General features: G+C 41.5%; 1 protein-coding gene across 7 annotated transcripts in view; it reads left to right on the top strand.

Moving 5' to 3' along the window:
* SEC31A (SEC31 homolog A, COPII component) overlaps positions 1–26,229 on the top strand; it is a 113,497-nt gene that overhangs the window by 65,619 nt on the left and 21,649 nt on the right. For 5 of the 7 annotated variants that reach the window (XM_089675922.1, XM_089675887.1, XM_089675878.1 and 2 more), the window contains exons 11-22: positions 165–398; positions 4,741–4,815; positions 5,126–5,164; positions 12,344–12,421; positions 12,690–12,765; positions 14,112–14,290; positions 15,818–15,944; positions 17,493–17,638; positions 17,724–17,897; positions 18,023–18,181; positions 23,961–24,056; positions 24,605–24,749. In XM_089675922.1, coding sequence (XP_089532048.1) covers positions 165–398; positions 4,741–4,815; positions 5,126–5,164; positions 12,344–12,421; positions 12,690–12,765; positions 14,112–14,290; positions 15,818–15,944; positions 17,493–17,638; positions 17,724–17,897; positions 18,023–18,181; positions 23,961–24,056; positions 24,605–24,749 — 1,528 coding nt within the window. The remainder of the gene's footprint in view (positions 1–164; positions 399–4,740; positions 4,816–5,125; positions 5,165–12,343; positions 12,422–12,689; positions 12,766–14,111; positions 14,291–15,817; positions 15,945–17,492; positions 17,639–17,723; positions 17,898–18,022; positions 18,182–23,960; positions 24,057–24,604; positions 24,750–26,229) is intronic. The other 2 variants (XM_089675902.1, XM_089675917.1) reach the window with 2 other exon arrangements.

Raw genomic sequence — 26,229 nt, 5'->3', positions numbered from 1 at the left:
GCAAAGTATATTTACTTCTTTATGAAGGTTTCAGAGGAAAATATCCAAAGTATCTTTCGTTCTTGATCTTAAAGATTAGTTTTTTTGGTGCACTAGAAGCTGCATGTTTAAGCCCCCTTGTATATGTTTTAAGACCCCTTTTTAATCTCTCTTTCTTTACACAGTTTGGTGGAAAGCTGGTAACGTTTGAGGCAGAGAAAACTCAGCCAACGCAACAGCATCCACAAGCTCAACACTTCAATGTCTATGTCAGTCAGGTGGTGACAGAACAGGAGTTCCTCAGCCGCTCTAACAAGTTACAGGATGTGGTCAGTACTGGTGCCTTTCTAGAGTACTGCCAAAAGAAGATCGATGAAGCCAAAAATGCCTTTGAAAAAAATGTGTGGTCCTTCCTAAAGGTATGTTTATTAGCTGCCCTCTATTATATCTTAACAATTGTGTGAAGCATGGTGGAGGAAATGTTGTGGTTTGGGATTGCTTTCCTACTTCAGGGACTGGGAAGCTCACTGTCACTGAGTCAACTATACATTCTACATATATTATGTTATGCGCGCTAGATTGAATGCATATGTGCACAAAAAAGTGTCTGTAATCAAAGTGCCCCTACACTCTACAATACCAAACTAAATCTTTACAGTGCTGTGTGCTACAAATAAAGTACAATAAATCACTGTGCAACAATAAAAACAAACCACATTAAATAATATCAAAATGAAGAAAAAGTCCACTAAATAATATATTTTATGCCACTAAGTGGCTAACAAAGTGTTCGTGAAAGTTAATCACTAAAAGGTGCTTCCATGCATTCTTCAAAATAACATCACCCTATGTTCTTGTGCTACTTTCCAGTGCTCCTCCCCACCAGCACAGAGAACTCACCAGATAACTATGACCACCCAAGACAGGTCAGTCATAAAATGCTTGCTGTATTTATATGACACAATCCACCACATCTTTAAATTAGGTATTCCACTTGTCACATGTATCATACCACATAAAAGAGCAAGTAAAGCATAAAACCTTATAATACTTTTGATATTATAATAATACAGTCTACTCAAAAATTTGCATATCGTTATAATCACATAGGAGTCTCGGCTATCCTCTCCATAGGCATGCGTGATGACTGTGTCCTGGGTGTATAACGTTATTTCCGGGTGTAGCGTGCGAGATGACGTCGCTTCTTGGCCTGCCCCTTCTAAGCTATGGAGGTTTCCCTTTACTTCCTTTTTTATGTGGTATGATACATGTGACAAGTGGAATACCTAATTCAAAGATTTGGTGGATGGTGCCATATAAATACAGCAGGCGCATTATGGCTGACCTTTAGTGGGTGGTCATATTTATCAGGTGAGTTCTCTGTGTTGGTGGTGGAGGAGTACTGGAAAGTAACACAAAAACATAGGGTGAGGTTTTTTGATGAATGCATGGAAACCTTTTTAGTGATTTAACTTTTAAGGAAACTTTGTTAGCCACGTGGTGGCATAGAATTTATGATTTAGTGGACTTTTTCTTCATTTTGATATTGTTTAATGTGGTTTGTTTTTATTGTTGCACAGTGATTTATTGCACTCTATTTTTAGCACTCAGGTTTTACATTCTACATATCAAAGTTTGCTTGATGTTAATGTGAGGCCATCTGTCCAAAAGTTGAATTGGAAATGTGTCTTTCAACACGATAGTGATCCAAAGCACACTAGCAAATCTGAGGAATGGCTCAAAGTGAAGGGATAGAGGATTTGGACTGCCCTACTGAAAGCCTGATTTGATTCCAATTAAAATGTGCAGTTCATGCAAGTAAACTCGCAAAACCTCTTGCAACTGAAGGAATCTTGCTGGTAAAAGTGATAAAAAATGTTGATGTCAGAGACTTGTGGGCAGTGTTACAAGCCTAAGAAGTCATTCCGGCAACAGGGGCAATAACAACTTCAAAAGCCAATGATTACTTTTTCCACAGTACACCATTACAGCTATTGATATTTTTGTTGAATGAATAATTCAAAAAACAAATTTTTCATTCACGTATATTTCCTATTTCTGTAGACACTGTTTAAACAAAGATCTATTGTTTGCCCATTCATATATTTTGAAGAGGTCAACAATTTCCATGGGGTGGGGATTATATATTTTACATTTTGGCTATATTTGCTTGAGTTAAGTATAACCTAAGGCAAAACTGTGTTTGCCATCACACATTTTGGTGACTTGAATGTTAGACCTGTTCCTGGGTATATTTGAGCCACTGATTCCACAAATGTGTCCCTTTTCAGCTCTAGATTTTGAGATGCAACATAAATGCCATATACCACTCTTCACTCTGGTCGCCTGTCAAAAATCAGGATACTTTATTTTAGTGTTCTTTTTTTTAGTGTATTTTAGTGTGAATGAAACACATTTGTACAGATCGATCTGCAAAAATAAAACGATATGCATGGCAATATACACATGATGTTTTCAATATAAAACTTACAGTTGTAAGTATGTAAACATTCTCACTATGTCTGCTAACTTGTACACCAGGGGTGCTCAACCTGTGACCCGCTGAGCACTCTGATGTGGCCTGCGACCTCAAACTAGGGAAGAGCATGCCCATGCTCTGAGGTGACGGGTTGGCAAGCCCAGAATGAGGTCAACAGCTTTCTGACCCGTTATCCCATAGCATCAGAGTGCATGGAGCCAGCAACAGAGGAGGTAGGCGGGTGCAGAGGGAGCAGGAGCCACATAGGCCGATGCTTCCTCTGTAGAGTTGGCTCATGTCCCAGGCAAAGTGATGCCAAGTGCACTAATCCTTTCTATCAGCCTGGGCAGCGATGCCAGCAAAAGCTGGAAGAGGAAAAGGTCAGTGCATTAAACATTGTATACACTGCACCTTTGCAAAGGGCATATTAGGACTTATAAAAAAGGGGTGATTAGGCTGCTTTCACACTGATTCGCAAGTTGGGTTAGCTGCTCTGAGGGATAGACTTCTAATATATCCTGTGGATATTTGATGCTCTTTCAGAAAGTGCACCACTCCTGCAAAATGTAATAGAAGTCTGTGACTCAGCACAGCTAACCCACAAGCAAGCCGCAAGTGCACTGCGGCACAACAGTGCGAAAGCAGCCTTATGAGGGGCTCAGGACAGTAAGGGCTTGTTTACATTTGCATTTTGGGGGGTGGTATAACCCCATAGTTCATTGTGCCCCATGACCGGTTACCAAAATCACTTAAGTGGCCCTTGCTGTTCAATAGGTTGAGCACCCCTGTTGTACACAAAAACACAAACTAGCTAACAGAAGAACAAGTTGATCAGCAAGATCTTTTCAAAAACTGACTAAACAATTATATAAACGTCACTAAATACAAGAAAGTAGAGCTGATGCAGCCTAGCCAATACAATTTTCTGAATCGGTGCCCCAAATAACGCCAAGAACACATCTAAGCAAGGTACCAAAAAAAAAAAAAAAAAAAAGTTTTTTTTTTGTTATTATTTTGGTAGGTTGTGTAATCAGTGAATACAATTCTTGCTTTCTAAAGTTTTCTTAAATCCCCCACTTTCACCTCCATGTTTAGGGCTATTGACTGCACAAATCATGTAATTCAAGAAGGCAAAGACTTTTTTTAATTAGTTCAGTAATATTGGTTATACTGTACATTGTCAGAACATTCGCTCTTCTGGAAGTATGAGACTGTTTGTGACATCAGACCACTGAGACTACTGGCTAGTTGACAATATCTCAAGTAACAATTATTTGCATTGACCATCTGGTCATATTATTTGTAGTGGCAGAGCAGCTCCTCAGATCTATGAGGTTACTTCGTTTTTGAACAATATGCATTTCAAACGTTAATGAACACATACAGTAAGTGTGCTAACATTGTTGATTCCAATGCTTACTGACTTACTCTCTTGAATGCTATCATGTGGAATAATCATAGATGGCAGTTCAAGTGCTGGCTCTGTAACCAGAACCTATTGACTAAGTAGATTATTGTAGGCCCCTTTCAGACGGGACGGATCTGTCAGCGTGATCCACCTGTTCAGTGGGGGATCTCTCCGCTGATCCCCGCTGAGCAGGCAGATGACAGGTCTCTGTTCGTTCTGCTGCTGCAGAGCAGACACAGACACTGCCCGCTGTTTTCAATGGGACGGTCGGATGGAAATGGACCGCCTGTCCATTTCCACCTGATTTTCATCTGATCCACTGGGCGGATGGGGAACGGATCCCCATCTGACTGTTTTTGGCGTACAGAATCGGATCGGATGCCGGCGGGTGTCCGTTGACATCCGCTGGTCCATAGAAGTCTATGGATGGACCGATGGGACCTGAAAAACGGAGAGGCGGACCCCATCATTCCGCTCGTATGAAAGGGGCTGTAGAGAGTGTACAGGGCCTCATTAGTATCTTTTTATGAAATTTTACAAAACAGTGAAATAAGAGTTTACTTTTTTTCCTAGGGATATACCTACTTTTTTTTTTCTTTAATATGTTTTATTTTGCTTATATTAACGAATGCATTTTAGAAAAAAGGACTTCTTATTTAAAGTCTTTGCACTGAATATTCTTTCGACTTTCAGAAACTACTTTTTGAGGCTCAGTTTTTATATTTTCATGGTATTATTAATACTTCTCATGTAGTAATCTGTTATCACTGGGTAGCTGTGGGAATCTCAGAAACATCTTTATGAAGGATTTTGTCTGAAGATGCAAAATTTCAGAGATCTGGCATTTCCTACACTGATTTTTTTACTTTCCTAGGTGAACTTTGAGGACGATTCCCGTGGCAAGTACTTGGAACTTTTGGGATTCAGAAAGGAAGATCTTGGAGCAAAGGTATTCACTGGTATCTCTCTACCTGTGCATCACATACACTGTTTTAATAATTATAGCTGAACATGGGCTGTGATAGCACACTGACAATTTCTAAACCTCTTTAGAGTTCACTTGCTGTAAACCCTCATGCTGTACACATTGTGTATTTCCAGAACATATTATCCTAGATTTCACAAATCTGATGACAGAAGTATAGGGCCAATTTAGCTTTTTTGGGAGACACACATATACATAACAAGTCTATGTAAAACTAGGAAATAGGAGTAATTGAGTAAATCCTCTTAAGTGTTAACATGTCTGTTCTTTGCAGATTGCTTCAGTTCTAAGCAACACAGATGGAGCACAAGAGGTATGTTTTATTATAAATGTAACTATGTTTTTTTTTCTTCATTCTCTTACATTCAACCAATATTTACAATTTTTCAAGTAAAACCCTTCAACTTGCATGGTGTGATAGTTTTTCCTGGTGTGCTTTGCATTTTATGGAGTACATTATTTTGTTTGACATTTACAATAAACAAGTAAATTCACTAATTTTACCAAAGAGGAGATCTCGCCTCTCTTATCCTCTTTACATTTAATTTCCTTTTTAAATTTGCATGATATTGCCCAGGTTGACATATGAATGTCATTTGGCTATCACTTTGGGTTTGCAGCTTAATGTTTATCTTTATGTTGAGAAGTATGAAAAAGTCCTTTGGTTGCTTACTATGTGAAGGAAAGTCATTTGAGAATCTTAGGGACATGATGATTGTAAAAGTCCAGCTTTTTTCTTTGAGATGCATGGTGGTCTTGATCTAAATAGGTTTTATCCGATAATGGCAAATCTGTACTACCCTGAATCAGTCAGGATAGAAATCCCCCACGACACAGTACTCTGAAGGAACGACACGGGTATGCCGTTCCTTCAGAGCAAATGCACTGGCTCTAAAAAAGAGTGAATATCTCCTAAGCGGCTCACGTTTAGGAGATATTCATTTTACCTACAGGTAAGCTTTATAATAAGTTTACCTGTAGGTAAAAGTTAAAAAAATTAGTTTACTACCACTTTAACAAAGTTGATATGGTCATTTGTTACAATTTTCAAAATAAATGCCTGAGCACAAGAAAAATAGTGTATCCTGTAACAATGCGATTTTAAATAATATCACAGGCTTCCTTCACATAAGATAAAGCTTTTTTTTTGGATTATATAAGGTATTTCGATTGGCACAGAAATTCAATTAAATTATTTATTGATTTCATTGTGTGGTGCCCTAACATATACGAATAGATCTGGTAATAGAACCCAGAGACTGCAGTTTGGTTTGATTTTATCTAAGCTTGTGAAAGAAGTGAAAATACATGCATTCAGTCAGGTTTGGGATAAGAAATGCAAAAATAAACTGTCATTGAGACCCACTAAGGATGTGGAGGAGAATGCATTGACTATTTCTCCTCCTAGTCTAGACTATTCTGATCAGACATTCCGGTGCCATGAAGTAAGCAGAAATTTACACTCACTGGACACTTTATTAAGTACACCTTGCTAGTGCTAAGAAAATATCCCCCACACCATTACACCACCACCAGCCTGAACCGTTGATACAAGGCAGGATAGATCCATCCTTTCATGTTGTTTATGCCAAATTCTGACCCTACCATCTGAATGTCGCAGCAACCAGTCTGCCCATTCTCCTCTGACCTCTGACATCAACAAGGCATTTTCATCCACACAAGTGTCGCTCACTGGATATTTTCTTTTTTTCAGACCATTCTCTGTAAACCATAGAGATGGTTGTGCGTGAAAATCCCAGTAGATCAGCAGTTTGTGAAATTCTCAGACCAGCTCGTCTGGCACCAACAACTATGCCACATTCAAAGTCACTTATGTCTCCTTTTTTACCCAATCTGATGCTCGGTTTCAACTTCAGTTAGTCTTCACCACGTCTAGATGCCTAAATGCATTGTGTTGCTACCATGTGATTGACTGATTAGCAATTTGTGTTACCAAGCAATTGAACAGGTGTACCTAATAAAGTGGCCAGAGAGTGTATGTTGGACTTTGAACCAGTTATGCTATAAATGCTGCTGCTGGGTTTGTAAGATGGATCTAAGCTTTCCAATGAAGAAAATTCAGTTTATGTTCATAAGCAGTTAAATATCATCTATGATTGGACAAGGGGAGAGGGAGGATAAACGAAATGATCGCTTCACTGTTATATCTGCAGCTATCATACACGTGGCTTTGACAGTAGTAATCAGAAAACTAATGAATAGATTATAGAGTAAATGGAGGCACTGCAAACGTTTTACACCACATTACAAGAGGTAACTTTTAGGAATTTTGTTGATTCTTGTAGGAATTCAGGAATTTACCGTATTTTCTGGCGTATAAGACGACTGGGCGTATAAGACGACCCCCTACTTTTCCTGCTAAAATGTAGTGTTTGGGCTATACCCGCCGTATAAGACTACCCCTCTAGCAATGCACACCAGTGGGAGAAATAGTGCCCCATCATTGGTGTCAGTGGGAGGAATAGTGCCCCATCATTGGTGTCAGTGGGAGGAATAGTGTCCCATCATTGGTATTAGTGGGAGGAATAGTGCCCCATCATTGGTATTAGTAGAAGGAATAGTACCCCATCATTGGTATTAGTCGAAGGAATAGTGCCCCATCATTGGTATTAGTGGGAGGAATAGTGCCCCATCATTGGTGTCAGAGCAACGAATCGCGCCCCATCATTGGTGTCAGTGGGAGGAATAGCACCCCATCATTGGTGTCAGTGGGAGGAATAGCACCCCATCATTGGTGTCAGTGGGAGGAATAGCACCCCATCATTGGTGTCAGTGGGAGGAATAGCACCCCATCATTGGTGTCAGTGAGAGGAATCGTGCCCCATCATTGGTATCAATGGCAGGAATAGTGCTCCATCATTAGTATCAGTGGGGGGAATAGTGCCCCATCATTGGTGTCAGTGGAAGGAATAGTGCCCCATCATTAGTATCAGTGGGAGGAATAGTGCCCCATCTTTGGTGTCAGTGGGGGGAATCGTGCCCCATCATTGGTATCAGTGGCAGGAATAGTGCCCCATCATTAGTATCAGTGGGGGGAATAGTGCCCCATCATTGGTATCAGTGGGAGGAATAATGCCCCATCATTGGTGTCAGTGGGGGGGAGGAGTAGTGCCCCATCGTTGGTATCAGTGGGAGGAATAGTGCTCCATCATTGGTATCAGTGGGAGGAATAGTGCCCCATCATTGGTGTCAGTGGGAGAAATAGTGTCCCATCATTGGTGTCAGTGGGGGGTGGAATAGTGCCCCATCATTGGTGTCAGTGGGGGGGAGGAATAGTGCCCCATCGTTGGTGTCAGTGGGGGGGAGGAATAGTGCCCCATCGTTGGTGTCAGTGGGAGGAATAGTGCTCCATCATTGGTATCAGTGACACCAATGATGGGGCACTATTCCTCCCACTGACACCAATTACACTTGCTGACCTCTGTTCTAGTATGGTGCTGCTGCAGCCAGCATGTGTGGTTGCAGCAGCACCTCTACACGGCACACTTACCGGCTGCTCCTTCACTCGATTTTTGCGGGGCCGCTCGGCTTCGCCCCCTCGTCGGTGATTGGCCACCTGTGTGCCTTTCCTGAGCTACAGTTCTGGTGGCCAATCACCGGTGAGGAGGCGGAGCCGAGCAGTCACACGAACATCCAGTGGCCGAACTGAAGGAGCAGCCGTGCTTCCTGGACCGGATCGTCGTGGGACAGGAGCCAGGTAAGAAACAGCAGCCCCTGCCCACCCCTGTACTTAGTGTCCCTTCCATCGGAAGGGGGGGGCGGCGGCAGCACCGCGCCGCCCCCCTAAAAAGTGTCAGTATGCCGTATACCGGCATATAAGACGACCCCCGACTTTTGAGAAGATTTTCAAGGGGTAAAAAGTCGTCTTATACACCGGAAAATACGGTAGATAAATCTCTGTAGCTAGAGTTTTGGCTTAAAAGAGAAGTATGGCCAAAGCTTTCTTGGCCATGCTTCTCTAGTGGGTCACAGGGAGCACACTTACTTGTGCTCTCCTCTGACCCACAATCATCCGAGCAAGCTAAAGCATGCTCTCAGTTGATATCACAGAGCCTCTCTAGTCTTTGAAAGGATCTCAGCACCAAGACGCCTGATTGACAGCTGGCTCAGCACGCTGCTGAGAGCTTGAGCCAATTGCTCCAGCTGTGTCCACAGCCTGGTGCTCCAGTGAGTGCTGGTGGGACAGAGCAGAGTGCGGTGACTGACAGTCTCGTTCCCTGCTCAGAGCGGACCAAAAACTGATCGATCAGCTCTCAGGCTTATAGCCAGTGGGAGCCAGCTGTAGCATCAAACCGATAATGCAGCAGAGTTTGTATGTTTATTTTTATGTTTTCTCACACTTCTCCTTTAGTAGCAAACACTGCTTGATGACTTGTAACTACAGGTAAGCTTTAATAAAGCTCACCTGTAGGTACAAGGAATATATCCTAAATGTGCACTATTTAGGAGATATTCACTATTTCTGCGACCGTGACCTCTCTGGCATGCGAATTGCTCACTGAAGGGATGGAATACTGAGTATTCCGTCCCTTCAGAGCACTGTGCTGTGGCTCCTCTGTGCATGCTCAGGAGTGACTTTATCGTGGCTTGGCCATTCAAATGGCTGAAGCACGCAAACATGGAAGGAAGACCAGGTGAAAGTGGAAGCCCTGTCAGTGGTGACAGCGTGCCGGTGGAGGGCTTCCTTTTTGTACGTCTTTCATAATGTGCTAGCATGCGATGCTTGACTTGCAGGGACCGTTTTTTTGGTTTGCTTTTTTTTCTTTGAAAAGACTTTACTACAGCTTTGAGAGATATTGTGGTCTGTACAGGAGTGTTTGTGACAATGTTGTAATTTTCATAGGTGATGGGTTTATGTGTTTCATTGACTTTTTGTTTATTTTTGCATTGTTTATTAATTTTAAGTAAAGATTTTTTGCACTTTTACTGCATTCTGCTTTAATTACATAGAGTGGGGCAAAAAAGTATTTAGTCAGCCACCAATTGTGCAAGTTCTTCCACTTAAAAAGATGAGAGAGGCCTGTAATTGGCATCATAGGTAGACCTCAACTATGAGAGACAAAATGAGAAAAAAAAATCCAGACAATCACATTGGCTGATTTGGAAAGAATTTATTTGCAAATTATGGTGGAAAATAAGTATTTGGTGAATATCAAAAGTTCATCTCAATACTTTGTTATATATCCTTTGTTGGCAATGACAGAGGTCAAACGTTTCCTGTAAGTCTTCACAAGGTTGGCACACACTGTTGCTGGTATGTTGGCCCATTCCTCCATGCAGATCTCTAGAGCAGTGATGTTTTGGGGCTGTCGCTGGGCAACACAGACTTTCAACTCCCTCCAAAGGTTTTCTATGGGATTGAGATCTGGAGACTGGCTAGGCCACTCCAGGACCTTGAAATGCTTCTTACAAAGCCACTCCTTCATTGCCTGGGCGGTATGTTTGGGATCATTGTCATGTTGGAAGACCCAGCCACGTTTCATCTTCAATGCCCTTGCTGATGGAAGGAGGTTTGCACTCAAAATCTCACGATACATGGCCCCATTCATTCTGTACTGTATATGGATCAGTCGTCCCGGTCCATTTGCGGAGAAACAGCCCCAAAGCATGATGTTGCCACCCTCATGCTTCACAGTTGGTATGGTGTTCTTTGGATGCAACTCGGCATTCTCTCTCCTCCAAACTGGACGAGTTGTGTTTCTTCACCATAGTGGAGTTTGGAGTGCGACTGTTTGAGGTTGTGGACAGGTGTCTTTTATACTGATAACAAGTTCAAACAGGTGCCATTGATACAGGTAATGAGTGCAGGACAGAGGAGCCTCTTAAAGAAGAAGGTACAGGTCTGTGAGAGCCAGAAATCTTGCTTGTTTGTAGGTGACCAAATACTTATTTTCCACCATAATTTGCAAATAAATTCTTTCCAAATCAGCCAATGTGATTGTCTGGATTTTTTTTTCTCATTTTGTCTCTCATAGTTGAGGTCTACCTATAATGCCAATTACAGGCCTCGCTCATCTTTTTAAGTGGGAGAACTTGCACAATTGGTGGCTGACTAAATACTTTTTTGCCCCACTGTATGTTGGCATCTTTTTCTGTTTGCATAGCTTTTCTGATTGAGCAAGGCTGGCATCCATTACTGTAGATAAGTTGATGGGTACTATAATCAAAAATTAAATAGGAGTGACTCCCAGATTTTTTGTCCGTCATACTTTCAACTTGGTAAAGTTTGGGGGCTTGGGTATTGCCTCTCCCAGACTGCATTTAGAATTATTATTACAGTTATGTTTAGTTAGTTTGGCTGTGCTGTATGTGATCATTTTTTTTCTTCCAAGTATGGAAAACTGCACAGTTATTTTACATTACATATATATATAATTTGGATGCAAAATTCTGTGCCACACATATAAAACCTTGCACTAATCCCTCTGTTGACTAACATTCAGATTTCGTATTATACCCCAATTGCAGTCTCTTTTCTAATGCAAAATGTGTGTATACCTAACTGTCTTCTAATACTGTGCTGTACTTTACTTCCCTATAAAAAAAAAAAATCTAATCAACATGCGATCTAAGATTATTTCTTGGTGGAAGCTGTTCCAAAAGTAAATTGACCTACCAAAAGAATTATCAATTAAGCTTTTTCTTTATCAATCTTTTAGGGACATAGAACTGTATAGAGTCTATAAAATGTGTTATGCTGCCATCTACGGGAGGTTAGACACTATGCCCAAACAATATCATAGGGCCAGCCCTTAAACGCTACATAACCTCACCCCTAGACAGCATGCCCAGTTTTGCTTTGTGTTCTTTGGGAGATACAACATTTTTTTAAGACTAAATTCACATATGTGCAGGTGACCGCACCTGTTCCCGCAGTCACAACCAACTGCATAGAAAAACGCAGGAGATGTATGCGGGTGCCATTAATGGCACACTGCATGCACTGAAAATCGCTCCTGCACTGGGAACCGAACTGCCCTGCCATGTCTAAGACTACTAGCGTGATATTTTTCTTCATTCCAGTAATTTGCCCAGTTTTCTGATCTGTGCTGGAGAGCTTTGGGCAACTGCAGTCTCGTCCCAAATATTCCTGGGTTTTGGGCGCTTTCCCTCAGTTGTAGTTGTCTGTTGGTGTGACATCTTGCACAAAACACCAAGAAACATGACTCACCTACTGGAATATGAGAAAAACAGGGATTATGCTCTTAAAAACAGTATAAAATAGGAGTATGAGGGTAGAGTATAATTCTGTTAGTACTTCAGATGCATTATTACTCCTTGTGATCTATACTGCTAATATTTATATATTTTTAAACATAGCCTTTTCCATGTAGAGCATGCAACTTTGGAATGGCCACAAATCACCATGATATCAATTTTTTTCTTCAGTGATTTTGAATTGATTTGAACTATTTTCTAGTCTTTAATCCTTCCTTACTATGTCTATTTATTTAACACTATTCTATGAAAGGCTGAGAGAAACTCTGACCAGGCTGTAGAGAGTGATGAGGAAGGAAGTGAACCTACTGAAGAGCTGAGCCTGGGGGAGGTACTGTATTTATTTCATGCTCCTTTTTTTTATCACTTTCCTGCAAGCTGAATTGTCACAGTAAGTGCACTTGTAAGCCATGTGTTAACCTACCATGAAATGCCAAACTAGCGTTGTGTATTGTCCAATATTGTTTTCTGGTGATTTGGTTAATAAATATAGATGAGCTGCTTTCATATGTTTCTGTACACGATGATAATGAAAGCTTTATTCCTTTTAAAGTTACATGTAGTATAAGAGTGTGTTTTGTCTTTTTACATTCTCTTAGAATCTCAGTGTCAGTAAAGCAGATGTTGGGGACACCATTCCATCTGGTGAGACCTTCAGTATATCCGTGAGCGGAGGTAATGTTATGACTATATTCTCTAACAGGATCCATTTGGAGTGAAGGGCTATACTGTTAAAAATCGAACTCTCAGATTATACTGAAACCTACTAGAGTAACTTGCGTTATATAGTCTCCTTCTAAACAGTGGGGCCCTCAATGTTATTTCAGTCCTTTTGACAAATTCTGTCAATTCAGACATAATGGTATATAATTGTATTTAACTGCACAAGCAGTAATCATTTTCACCAGCAGGTAGCACTGCAGCTGCATTTTGAGTTGGGATTTTTGATGATTTGTACAGCTGTGTTCAAAATAATAGCAGTGTGTTAAAAAAAGTGAATAAAGCTCACAATCCTTCTAATAGCTTTTATTTCCATACACACAAATGCATTGGGAACACTACACATTCTATTCCAAATCAAAACATGAAGAAAAATATATCAAATTTGTGTAGTTCCTCTAAAAAAAAATTGCAGAAAAGTGAATATTAGACTGTTCAAAAGAAAGCAGTGTTTGTATTCTTCTTTACAAACTCAAACATTCACTATATAAACTGAAAAATGTTTGAAGATTTTGCTTTCCTTTGAATCACTTAATTAATATTTAGTTGTATAAGCACTGTTTCTGAGAACTGCTGTACATCTGTGTTGTATGGAGTCAACCAACTTCTGGCACCTGTGAACAGGTATTCTTCCTGGAGCTGATTGTTGGCTGAGTCCTTGCCATTTTGGCTATTCTTCTATCCATTCGAATGGTAGTTTTTCGCTTTCTTCCACGTCTTTCAGGTTTTGGTTGCCATTTTTAGAGCATTTGCGATCATTTTAGCTGAGCAGCCTATCATTTTCTGCACTTCTTTATATGTTTTCCCCTCTCCAATCAACTTTTTAATCAAGGTACGCTGTTCTTCTGAACAATGTCTGGAACGACCCATTTTCCTCAGAATTTCAGAGAGAAATGCACTGCACCCAGCATGTACAACATTTGCTGCCTTCCTTCCTTAAATAAGGGCAATAATTGCCACCTGTTTTTCAAAGAATGAATGACCTCACTAATAGAACTCCACACTGCTATTATTTTGAACATGCCCCTTTCAATTAGTGATTCAATTACACAGAATCAGCAGCATGCATGTCATGACTGTTGGGTCTGTTGGATTTCTATTACTCTACTACACCTGCTGGTAAATTATTTGCCATGTAGAAATATCATTTCTACCAAAAACAGTGATTGATCTGGTTAGTGATGTCTGACTGCTATTATTTTGAACACAACTGTACATGTTCTATTACAATTTGAATTCTGAATTGGATGAACAGATTACATTGTCTTTCTCTGTCTTGAGACATTTCATTGCATTTTCAGATGTGGATGGACTCATCACTCAAGCTCTGTTAACCGGTAACTTTGAAAGTGCAGTTGACCTCTGCCTGCACGATAACCGCATGGCAGATGCTATAATACTGGCTATTGCTGGTGGCCCTGATCTGCTAGCTAAAACACAAAAGAAGTACTTTGCCAGAACACAAAGCAAAATAACTAGGGTATGTATTATACATGTATACTGTCCAAAGTACAGTTATGTAAGTAGCCAGTTCTAAATGGGACTGTTTCCTGGCGACTTTTAACATCTGTTTGCTCCACATCCTGTCTTGTACATTGGCATTTTCTGTGTGCCTATGTTCTCTTTTCATCACAGTTGGATTTCAGCTGATCATATTCATAAAAATCTTCTGGGGTTATTGTCAGAACACAATGCAGCCATGGTTTTCTGTAAAGCTAAACCTAAACACAAAGTCATAGATTACTCTGGGTTGCACTGAACATCAAAACATACATGTAAAAACAACTTACCCTTCCAAACAAATTCCATAGATGGCCTGTTGAGTTGTAATAAGTTCAACAGTCACTGCCAAGGTGACGGCAGAAAACAGGAGCCCAAATGGAGGCTGTTCCAAACCAATCAGGAGACAGACCATATGTTCAGTATCTTCAGCAACATTGTCCAGGAGACTGCTGACCAGAGGCATAGAGAGTTAAAGTGATATTAAAGGTTCATATTTTTTTCTATGTAAAATAACAAACATGTCTATACTTACCTACTGTGTGCTGTGGTTTTGCACAGAGCAGCCTGGATCCTCCTCTTCTCAGGTCCCCCACAGGCTCTCCTGGCTCCTTCTTTCTGTCTGGTGCCCCCACAGCAAGCAGCTTGCTATGGGGGCATCCACCTCTCCGTGTGTCCATTCACATGCCTGATGAAGGGGTCCTGTGAGACTTCAAAACATTGCCTTGCTGTAACTATGTGATCATTTATTAAACCTTTTGGACCCAGATTGGTGATTGTCGGTGTGCTGGTGACATTCTCCCTTGCATTCACACACGGAGCTGCGGCTTAAACCCCCCCCCCCCCCTCATTGGCTGACTGGCTGTGATTGACAGCAGCGGGAGCCAATGGCTCTCACTTGCAGTCTCAGCCAATGAAGAGGCAGAGACCTGGGACAGCCGATGCTGTCCTGCACATCGCTGGATCGCGATGGACCTCAGGTAAGTATTGAGGGGGCTGGGGGCACTGCTGCACACAGAAGGTTTTTTATCTTCATGCACGGAATGCGTGAAGGTAAAAGACTATGAGCCTTTAAAACCACTTTAAAAGTTAGTGCAAACCTTGCACTCCTCTTCCTGGTAACAGTAAAAATGGGAAGGAGGAACAATAAGCAAAAACATTGCTGTTATGGCAGTCTACTATATCTTTAACCAAGTGTTCTTCATTAAGCAATGAAAAAAACATGCAGCACTGAAGCATTGCAAAAGCAGTAGTAAAAAAAAAAAAAGTAACCCATGACAACCGATTGGATTTCAGATCAGATAATCTTTATATTTTTCTTTATCATCTACTTTCTGTGGGTTGCATTTTAAACCCTTTATGGCAAGAACATGTTTGATTGATTGCTCAAAACATGCATTTATCTTTTCCTGCTGCTTACAAAATATTAACTATTTCTCTTGTATAGTTGAGTGTTGTATGTCTTTTTTTTTTTTTAAAGTGGACACATTTTTATCTTTTTCCCTAGCTGATAACTGCTGTAGTTACTAAGAACTGGAGTGATATTGTGCAGTCGTGTGATCTCAAAAACTGGAGAGAGGCTTTGGCTGCAGTGTTGACCTATGCGAGACCTGAAGAATTTGTCTTTTTATGTGGTATGGATTATGACTATTTATTCATGTTTTACCACTATTAATTTTAAAGTGTACATTTTTAAAGGAAACCTGTTGTGGATTTTGCTCTTTGTATTTTTTATTTATAATCTGATATATCATTATCTATAGTGTATGTAATCCTTATATCTTAATACAGTATGGGCTGAATATTTATAGACTCTGAGTTATGGGTTACTGCTTTCACATGACTGGACACTGGCAAAGCTTTTGGACACACCCTTTCTCTACTTGGAGAGAAGGAGGGGAGAATCCTTCTCTTAAGTCTTAAGGTGGTTGTAAACCTCAGACATGAAATATGAACACAGAATATCCCTCTATATAGTATATACTTGTCTCAATGAAGAACACCAAGTGTAATTTTTGACTGCTGCTTAGTTTCTCAGCTATCAGCATGAAACAATTCTGACAGGTTTTCCTGACACCAAGAGAAAAATGGTGACAGGGAAGAGACCTCCAACAGACTGACAACCTCAGCTCTGTTCCTGGGAGCTGTGTGGAAGGGGGGGGGGGGGGGGGGGGTCTTCCCTCCAATCAGCTCTTAGGGCTCTCCTCACTGTGTAATTTCAGCACTCCACCCCTTTTTTCTGAATTCTCAGAAAAATTTTAAAATTCAGCACTTTGAATGGATGGATAGAAGATAAATAGGTACAACTTAAGCAGGAGGATTTGTTTAATCTCTGTGTATAACCTGAGGTGAGTCACTTCACTGATATTTGTAAGGGTTTACAACCACTTTAAAGCCTGCTGTGTAAATTGGGATCCTGCTGTTTAAATATGCATAGCAATAAACCAAATCTCCCAGATCAGACTGCAAAATATTTTGAGGTGGTTTAGTTTGATAAAGAATATTTTTCTAAACCTTGTGGTAAATGCAATTTTTTAGGTGTTACTTTTTGTGTATTACAAGCCTTTGTTTTTATGAGTCAATGAGAGGTTTAAATAGTGGTAAACCGCGTTTGAGAAAAAAAAAAAAAAATTGGTCCCCCACAGGGTTAAGTCATAATGTGCTAGTGTGCACCGTATACTAACACATTATGACAGATTTGCCTATGAAATTGATCCCTCCAGCAACACCCTGTCACCGCTGACAGGAATCCATCTTTACTTGGTCTCCCCTCCAGGTTCGCCGGTTCCGGCTGCTTCAGTGGCCGAGCCGAGGTGATGTCAGTCCCGTGCATATGCGCAGGAGTCATACCACGGCACAGCTCTTTCGATGGATAGCCCACTGTGCATGCGCCGGTGACGTCACCGGCTGCTTCACATGTACGTAAATACGGTAAAATGGTGCACGTCTAGGAGATATTTACAGTACAGTACCTATTATTATAAGTGTACCTGTAGGTACAAAGCAACAAAGGGAGTTTACTCCCTCTTTCACTTTAGTCAAATCCCACCAAAAAGTGCACAGCAGTGTAGCAGCAGTCAATTAGCCCAATCAGCTGAACCCTGAACATCTAATTGCCTTTTGCCTTGATGTAATCGATTTAGTGTGCTATTTGGTTTTGACTCTTACTGTTTTACCTGCAGATCTTTTGGGCTCTCGACTTGAGAAAGAGGGTGATGTTTCTCTCCAAGCACAAGCTTGTCTGTGCTACATATGTGCTGGAAATGTAGAGAAACTTGTCACCTGCTGGACCAGGGCCCAAGATGGTGCAAGTCCCCTTTCTCTGCAGGTGGGTGGGGATGTTGTCATTGAAACACATAACCTTTTTAGCTGTAAATATTTTTTTGTAATAATTTTTTTCTTCATGTAATTAGGATCTTATAGAAAAAGTGGTCATCCTACGCAAATCTGTGCAAATCATGCAGGCTGTGGACACGCAAGATGTTGGCGTTCTGCTGGCAGAGAAGATGAGTCAGTATGCCAACCTGCTAGCAGCTCAAGGCAGCCTTGCTGCTGCTATTGCATTCTTACCCAACAATACAAACCAGGTGAGATATTTTTGTCATTATTTATTCAGGCAGAAGGTATGTTGCTGTTGGAGGTATAGGGAGCACTCATGTTGGAATCATGTTTGCAGAGGGGTAAGCTTTCTGATTTCTCTTTCCTGCACCAGCTAAATATTGTGCAGTTACGGGACAGACTGGCACGAGCACAAGGGGAAGGTGGCACAACCACCCCTGGAAATGTTGCATCTCACGGAGGACCAGCTACATTACCACATCGCCTGACAACAAATACAAAACATACAGCTGACAACCAGTACTACCCACAGGTAATAATCTAAATTGGTCTGTTGATTTGGAATAGTATTGAATTAGTCTGTGAATGCGTAATAAATTTAATCAAATTAAGGAAGATAGATCTATACATTTTTTTTCTTTCTGCTTTAGCATGTAAATGTTCTGATTGCTGTGTGCTGCTGACTATACTTTTGGGTCGTTTAATGTCTGAAGCACCCCAGTTAAATGATAAGTTCACCTTTTTGACAAAAATAATAAATGCGCATTTTTTTGCAGGTAAAAAAAATGTGCATTTATTATTTTTGTCTGCAGGAGCCTGGAAAGCATTGCACCAGCGATCAGTAGATTGCTGATGCCATGCAGGTCTCCTGCAGACCTGTCAGAATATCTGCTTCCCGTACAGGATGTACTAGAAAGCAGATTTTAAAACCAAACCAATGCCACTGGAGCCAACAAATGTCCTCTGCAAATTCAGGCTTTATGGTGATTGGTATTTGTGTTGAGATATGTGCGATATTATGCAATGTTTGGACCTGGTAAAAAGTTGCTTAAGCACCAAATTCTGGGATGTGGGACAAGTAATGCCTGCATTCCCCATACCATTAAAGGGATGCGCTGGCAGCAATAACAGAAAGAAATGTTATCGGACCCATGGATATGTCCAGTATTCAAGTTCTTGGTCTTTTCTTGGTTATGAACGAAGGTGCTCCTAAAAAAATATAAGAATCCTGATGATTTTACAATCATGCTTAAAATATAATTTTGGAGTTGGCTTTAAAATAATGTGTACTGGTTTTGTATATATTTTAATTAATATGGTTAGGACTAAAAAATATTCCTCCTTCGTCCATTGAGGGACACAGGTTGATGGTAAATGAGCAGTGTGGGGTTTTCCCTGCTGCCTAAGCTGGACAGATTCAAGAAATCTGAAGGTCAGTCCCCTAGGAGAATGGATCTCTCTTCTGTTATATTTTTTATTTAAATTGGAAGATATAGAGTATACCAGGGCTTAAAATTTCAAGTCCTGAGCTACTAGCCAGACCTTAAGAGTACTCGTCACCAACAAACACACACAAACCGAGACACCTGTACAAACACACAGACATGTACATACACACACAGAAACGTACACACATGCACAGAGACACATGTACACACACACACACACACACACACATACAGGCACGTACAGACATGCATACACACAGATACATGTACAGACACGTGTACATACATACACAGACACATGTACACACAGACACATGTACGTACGTACGTACGTACATACACACATGTACATGCACACCCAGACACATGTACACACAGACACATGTACGTACGTACGTACATGTACACGCACACACAGACACATGTACATACACGCAGACACATGTACAGATACACACATGTACATGCACACAGACACATGTACGTACATACACACAAACACACATGTACATGCGCACACACACAGACACATGTACACACTCACATACATGTACATACACACAGACACATGTACATACACACAGACACATGTACATGCATACACAGACACACACAAATACACACACATGTACACACGCATGCAGTTAAGTGCTGTCTCCTCTCCCCTGACGCCACCACTGGCTGACATAGAGGATCATGTGACCAGAGTGAGCTGAAATTAGGTAGACACACACACACCCCTATAAAAAGTTGCGGTACTTCGTTGTTCACTCACAGAGCCGGGTACTGCACTCTAGGGGGAGGCAGAGAGCACAGCACACACTCCTCCATTTGCTTTCACTGTGCTCAGCTATTGAGCAGTTTGCCAGCTCCCAGTACGACTGACAGATCCAGCCTGAGCTCCGAGCCTGCTCAGCAAGACGGCCCTGGGGGACACACTCGCCCCCACCATAATTTCCACTCGCCATTGGCGAGCAGGCGAGTGGAAATTTCCAGGCCTGGAGTATACTAGTGGATTTTCTGCGACAATCCTTCATTTTGCATTGACACCCATCAGTGATCCAGTTGACAGAAGACTCTGCTATTCAGGACAGGCCAGTTTACCTGGGATTTCATGCAGAGTTTCCTTTCTGGTGACTATCTGTTATGGCTGGAGCAGGTTATATGGTTTGAGGGCTTTCTTTGTCGTATCTGTACTTGAGTGCTTTTTTTTACAGATGCCAATCGGTAAGTATGTAAGGGACTTTCTGCTACACTCTCCATTTATATCTTGTAGTCTTCCTATATTCTATAAAAGTTGTAAGCTGGGTATGTGAATTTTGTCTACAGCCTTCTCCCGTATATTTTGCATAATTTGTCTCTCTGGTCTGAACCTTTGCTCTGCTAAGGTGTGTTCTGTAGGGAAACCCTTTGTTTTATTGTCACTTTGGAACTGAATTTTCTTTTTACTCTCAGCAGCAGGGCATTCTGTCTGGATTGCCATGTTAACATTCATTCCGTTTATTGGTCTTGGCTGGGACGCCATAAGTGTGCTGACGCTGCTCTTTCTATGGCGCGGCTGATTATTTGACAGGGTGGCTGCAGCATGTAAAGACTAGATTGTTGCGCTGATGTGCACTTATATCTTTATTGTTCAGCTTCAGGATCTGTGCTGCTGTCTCACCTAAGCTCCATTTGGCAGCCACAAATATAATATCATGTCTGAGTTATAATAATTGGGTCAATGAATACTGTGACAGTTGCCTGTAGCTATCAAATTCATCTGAATTAGGATTCTACTGCTTTTCGCTTCATATGCAACCCAGCAGCCTTTCTGTTGTTGTGCATGCAGCATCACACTAGTGGTTACACCCTTGGTGATAATACACAGATTTAGCTTCTGTTGTTTACTTCTGTTACACCTTATGGCTTGGGTCTGAGTATTCCTGAGGGATTCTCACAGTTCCTTTTTTCTTTAAGGTACTTAGCATTCTGATTTTTGCACCACACAGTCGCCATAAGGAAGGGTGGGTGCCCTGTGACTGAGGGAACCCATCTACTTAGCAAAGTTAGCATTCATTGTAAGGTCGCTTGATGCAGGAACTAATTATGTCCCTTGCATTTTCTAGGCTAGCCATACATTAAGCAATTTTCCTTTCTTAAACCACGGGTCGATTACCCCATCAACACATTTAGTGGAGGTTTCCCCACCATTAGAATACATTGCTCACTGCTGCTGACTATAGCCAGCTGCAGTAGTCATGCGAGGAAAACCCCAAGAGGTTGTACTGCAGTCGATCGATAGATCAACTTCAATACAACCAGCCTGCCCATAAATGGATCAGGAACATTGAAGGAAAGAAAATTGCTCAATTCCCTCATCCACACAATCAGTATTGATGGGGGAATACTTCCTGCTGCACTATTGTATTCTGACAGTGGGAGGCTTCCCCGCAGTCAGAATACAATGAACCCTGCTAGTGGCTATAGCCGGCAGCAGTAATCGTTTAGAAAAAAAGAACGACATGCTGTTTGTACTGAAGTCATTCAACAATTCTGTGGGGTTTATGTACTAAAACTGCTTTACTCAAAATCTCGTGCACTTCTGCGTGGAAACCAATCACCTTCCACTTTTTATTGCTAAAGCTTAATTGAACAAGCTGAGGTTAGAAGCTGATTGGCTACTATGCACAGCTGCACCCGATTCTGAGTAAATCTCCCCCACTGTGTTTCAGATCTGATTGGCTGTGACCTGGTTTTTGGTACGTATGTTCTCTATGGTCTGTAAAGTCATTGTGGCTGTCTTAGCAGGCAGAGTGACTTTACAGACTTTGGTCAAAAGGTCCTGCAAGTGGCTTTTTATGTTATTTTGTTGTGCCGGACTCTCTGTTAACACTAGAAATCCTGGAAGACTCTCTGTTAAGACTGCTTTTGGATGGCGTTGCTTAATTACCATCAAGCTGTGTCCCTCAATAGAAGATGGAAAAAATTGGATTTCTTTACTCACTCACCATAAAAACCTTTTCTTGGAATCCATTAAGAGACATTCATATACTATTTCTCTTGGACAGCTTGCTATAACTATGGAGGTGGGAGAGGTTATATCCTGAGCGCAGGCCTTCAGTCTTGGGCCTAGTGTCCATTTCTCCCGTAAGCAACCGTATAACCATGTGTTGCTTAATTACCACATTCAAGCTGTGTGCCTCAATGAACTTTAAGAAAAGGATTTTATAGCAAATTCAAAAATCATAGTTTTCCCTTGAATGAACCAGAAGAGACTCCTTTTTTTTTCTCTGTCTTTCTCTCTGCTCTTTGAAAGGAACCCCTGCAAGTTTCAATCAGAGACTGAACTGAAACAGCTATTGTTTTGCATTCTGTTTTTTAAAACGGACACTGCTTTTTGAAACATATGGGTACACGCTCCATTAAATGTTTGTTATGGAAACGATTTTACATAAAGTTTCTGTTTAAACTGATGTTTCATAAATACATATATACTATTAATGGACAAGATTGACTGTCAGGGCTTGATTGAACTTGTGATTTGTAGGTGAAGTAGAACAGGTTGTTAAGTTGCATTTTTATTGCTCCCCCCCCCCTTTAAGCTGCAATGGTAGCGGACTGGAGGTGTACAGCTGCCACGGCAAAAATTTGACCCAATGTCACAGATCTGGTCCAGGCTCAGATTACTGGGTGGTGCTGAGAACCTGAGCCAGCCACTCCCATTCCCTCCACCATCCAACACTCCAGTGAGCACTGGTGATGCAGAGCAGAGAACCAGTGACTGATAGTCACTGCTCTCTGCTCAGTGAAGACTGGGAACTGGACGATCAGCGAACTTGTGATCATTCAGTTCTCAGTCTTAGAGCCTGCATGGGACAGCTGCACCATTGGACTGATGCTGCATCCACATAGGTGAGTATGTAAATTAGTTTTTTTATAATTACACACTTCTTTAAAACAGGCCACCTCACTGCCTGTCTGTCAAAACTCCTTTAAAAAGCAATTCACCGCAGATTGCCTTTCTGAGGGACGACAGGGTCAGATATACATCTAAACATAGCCTTAAAAACAAACGACTAAAACTTCAGGGTTAACACTTTACTAAAGTGTAAATCTATGATCACAAGCTAAAGGTAAGAATTATGTTTCCTGGTTGACTGTGCGTCCATCATTGTCTCAACCCACACAATTAAAGTGGTTGTAAACCTCAGACATGAAATGTGAAGAAAGCATACCCCCCTATAGTGTGTACTTGTCTCTATTAAGAGCTCTAAATGTAATTTCCGTCTGCTGCTTCATTCCTCTACTATCATAATGAATCACTTCTGACAAGTTTTCTTGACACCAAGAGAAAAATGGGAAAAGGGGAGGGACCTTCAGCAGATTGACAGCCTCAGCTCTGCTCCTGTGAGCTGCGTGGAGGGGGGGTGTCCCTTCTCTCCAATCTTCTCTCGGAGCTCTCCTCATTGAGCTCTGCAGAATTTAATTTTGAGCTTTCTGCTGCCTTTTTCCTGAACTCTCAGGCAGGCTTTATCATTTCAACACTTTGAACAGACTCGTGCAGATAAACAGGTACAACTTATGTAGGAAGATTTGTTTCATCTCTGTGTATCACCTGAGGCCAGTCACTTCACTTGGTATATATAAGGGTTTACAATCACTTTAATTTCTGTATATGGCTACCAGTGTCAGTCTGTTCTGTGTATGTTAGGAACCTATTAATTCTTCCGAAGGTTGCCCATGACAAAAATTAAGCATTACATGTCAATCTCTTTCACCCTTAACAATGGAAATGAAAACCTATTGCACTTATCCAAGGAGAAAATTAGTTCTCATCTCTTAAGTTTGTCCAGTGATTTGTTATTTCTTTGTTTACTTCAGGCTAGAATTGCCCCTACTGTCACTTCCTGGAGTAACAAAAACCCTACTGCCCTTACCAGCTTTCCACCTGCTGCCTTCTCCTCCTTTGACACACAGGTATTACATTGTGGTCTTCCACAGATTTGATACTTTCTTCACTTTTGCACACTTTTTTTGGTTGACCTATTCTGTATTGAACTTCACTGGGCATGTGTTGATCCCTTGCACAGTGCTGTGTGTCCAGATCTTCATGTTACTCACTTACAGAACATTATACAGCATGTTTTGGCAAGAGAGATGCCTTTAAAGTTTATATATAGCTTGTCTTTGTGTAATGCTGCTTCACCTGGATACTCACTGCATAGTTGTGTTACTCTTTACCTGCTCTCTGGAGATGGCTTTATGACAAGACCCTGCTTGGAAACTATACTGCAATAGTTTTTTTACAACACTTAGCAGCACGTCTGTTCTGCAGCAGCACGTCTGTTCTCCTTCAGAAGAGTGCATGATTGGGGCATCATCCAAAGAAATTCAAAATGGATTGAAAGCTACTAGCAAATTAAACGTTTGTATAAAATATGATGTAGTGATCATGGGCAAGATATGTATTGTTATATAACTGCGATTTTCTGTGTTTTAATGAATATACTCCCTTTTGTTTACAGAGAGAAAGTGTTCCACAGCCTGGATTTAATCTGCCAGGAATCATGTATCCATCTCAACCAACACCTGCAGGACCCCCTCCAGATTCGAACATCAATCCATACAACATGGGCTCACAAATGGGACCACGGCAACCCTATCCACAGAGTATGTGTGCTTTGCGTCTTCTTTTATCACAGCAACCATTAGCCTATCTTGTAACAAACAACTTCTACACCCACAGAGTTTTTTTTTTTTTTTTTTTTTGTAAATTGAAGTAAGGAAACTGTATTGAACATTAGCTTAATACAGAGACATATACATCTTAACATGTAGAGTAGCAGCATGGACAGCGCTGTTTAACAATCAAGTGGTAAAGCGGAACTTTACTCATAACATTTATCCCACAGAAAAATTTATGCCTGCCTGTTCTGGGTGGACCACTAGAGGGGGCATTTAAAAAAAAAATGTGGCCGTGGGCGCACCAGAAATGCAATTCGGCCATGTTTATTCATCCAGGGGCCTGGGCACACTGGGGCTGCTGCTGGTGGATTCCTGGGGCTGATACACAGAGCAGGCTATTCGGTGGGGCACATGAGTACTCCCCTGAGGGGGAAGGAGTATTGTCCAGTCAGTCAGGAGGCTGCCTTTGGTGGCCCATAAGGTCAGCCATTTGCATTGAGTGTTTTTTGTCAGAAAACTAATTGCATATCTGTATCTTGTGGTCTGTATTTACTATTGGAAGTTGTACAGATTTAACACTAAGTGAAGTGAAGTCTTCCAGAGAGTGGAGTGGGGGAAGCACCACAGGAAGAGGCACTAATGTACCGTCACCAGGTCCTGAGGTACCTAGCCGGATGTCCACTGTAATATCCTCTCCTGAGAGGCCAGAAGCGACTGGGCAGTCTGAGCCACTGCGTTTATCTGGCATTGTGGCTACTACTGGGGCGTCTGCCTCGGCATATGTAGCCAAAGATGATCTTGCTTCAGTCTTAGCAGGTTTAGAGGATACATTTGTAGTGATGAATGCGTCTTTCTCAGAGGACTAAGAAGCGGGAGAGATCTCCGTCACTAGAACCACCGAGCAGGAATGGGTAGAATCTGAGGATGAGGAGGAACTAGAGAAAGTTCAGGCAGTAGAGTCTCTGTCTGAGGGGGTCACAGCCTAAAGAGAAGCAGGTGGTCTCTGTCTCCCATTATCAGAGGTTTAGTCCAGGACCTCGCTGATATGGTACAATCTTGGTTCAGGCTACCTCCAATAGAAACCTCTGAGATTACTTATTCTTCTCTGGGCACAGAGTACTCAGGCCTTTCCAGGGCATCCTCTTCTGGAGCAGATATTGTATGCTGACTGGGATCACCCAGACAGGGTTTTTATTCCACCAAAGAGGTTTTCTTTTTTTATAACCGATGGAAGAGAAGTTTGTTAAGAAATAGGGTTTGCCTGTAGTAAATGCGGCTGTTTCATCCCTGAATAAGTCTTTAACATGTCATGTGGATAATGTCCAGGTCTTCAAGGATCCAGCAGATAAAAAGCTGGAGTCTCTCCTTAAGGCCTCCTTCTCCCTGGTAGGTTCTGCTACACAGCCAGCAGAGGCAGCTATTGATATTTGCCAGAGTCTTTCCTGTCCATGTCAAATGACTTCTT

This window comes from Staurois parvus, unplaced genomic scaffold (genome assembly GCF_062004578.1).
Source record: "Staurois parvus isolate SC_StPar_1 unplaced genomic scaffold, SC_StPar_1.0 ptg000013l, whole genome shotgun sequence".
NCBI lineage: Eukaryota > Metazoa > Chordata > Amphibia > Anura > Ranidae > Staurois > Staurois parvus.
This window is presented reverse-complemented; position numbering and strand designations above follow the sequence as displayed.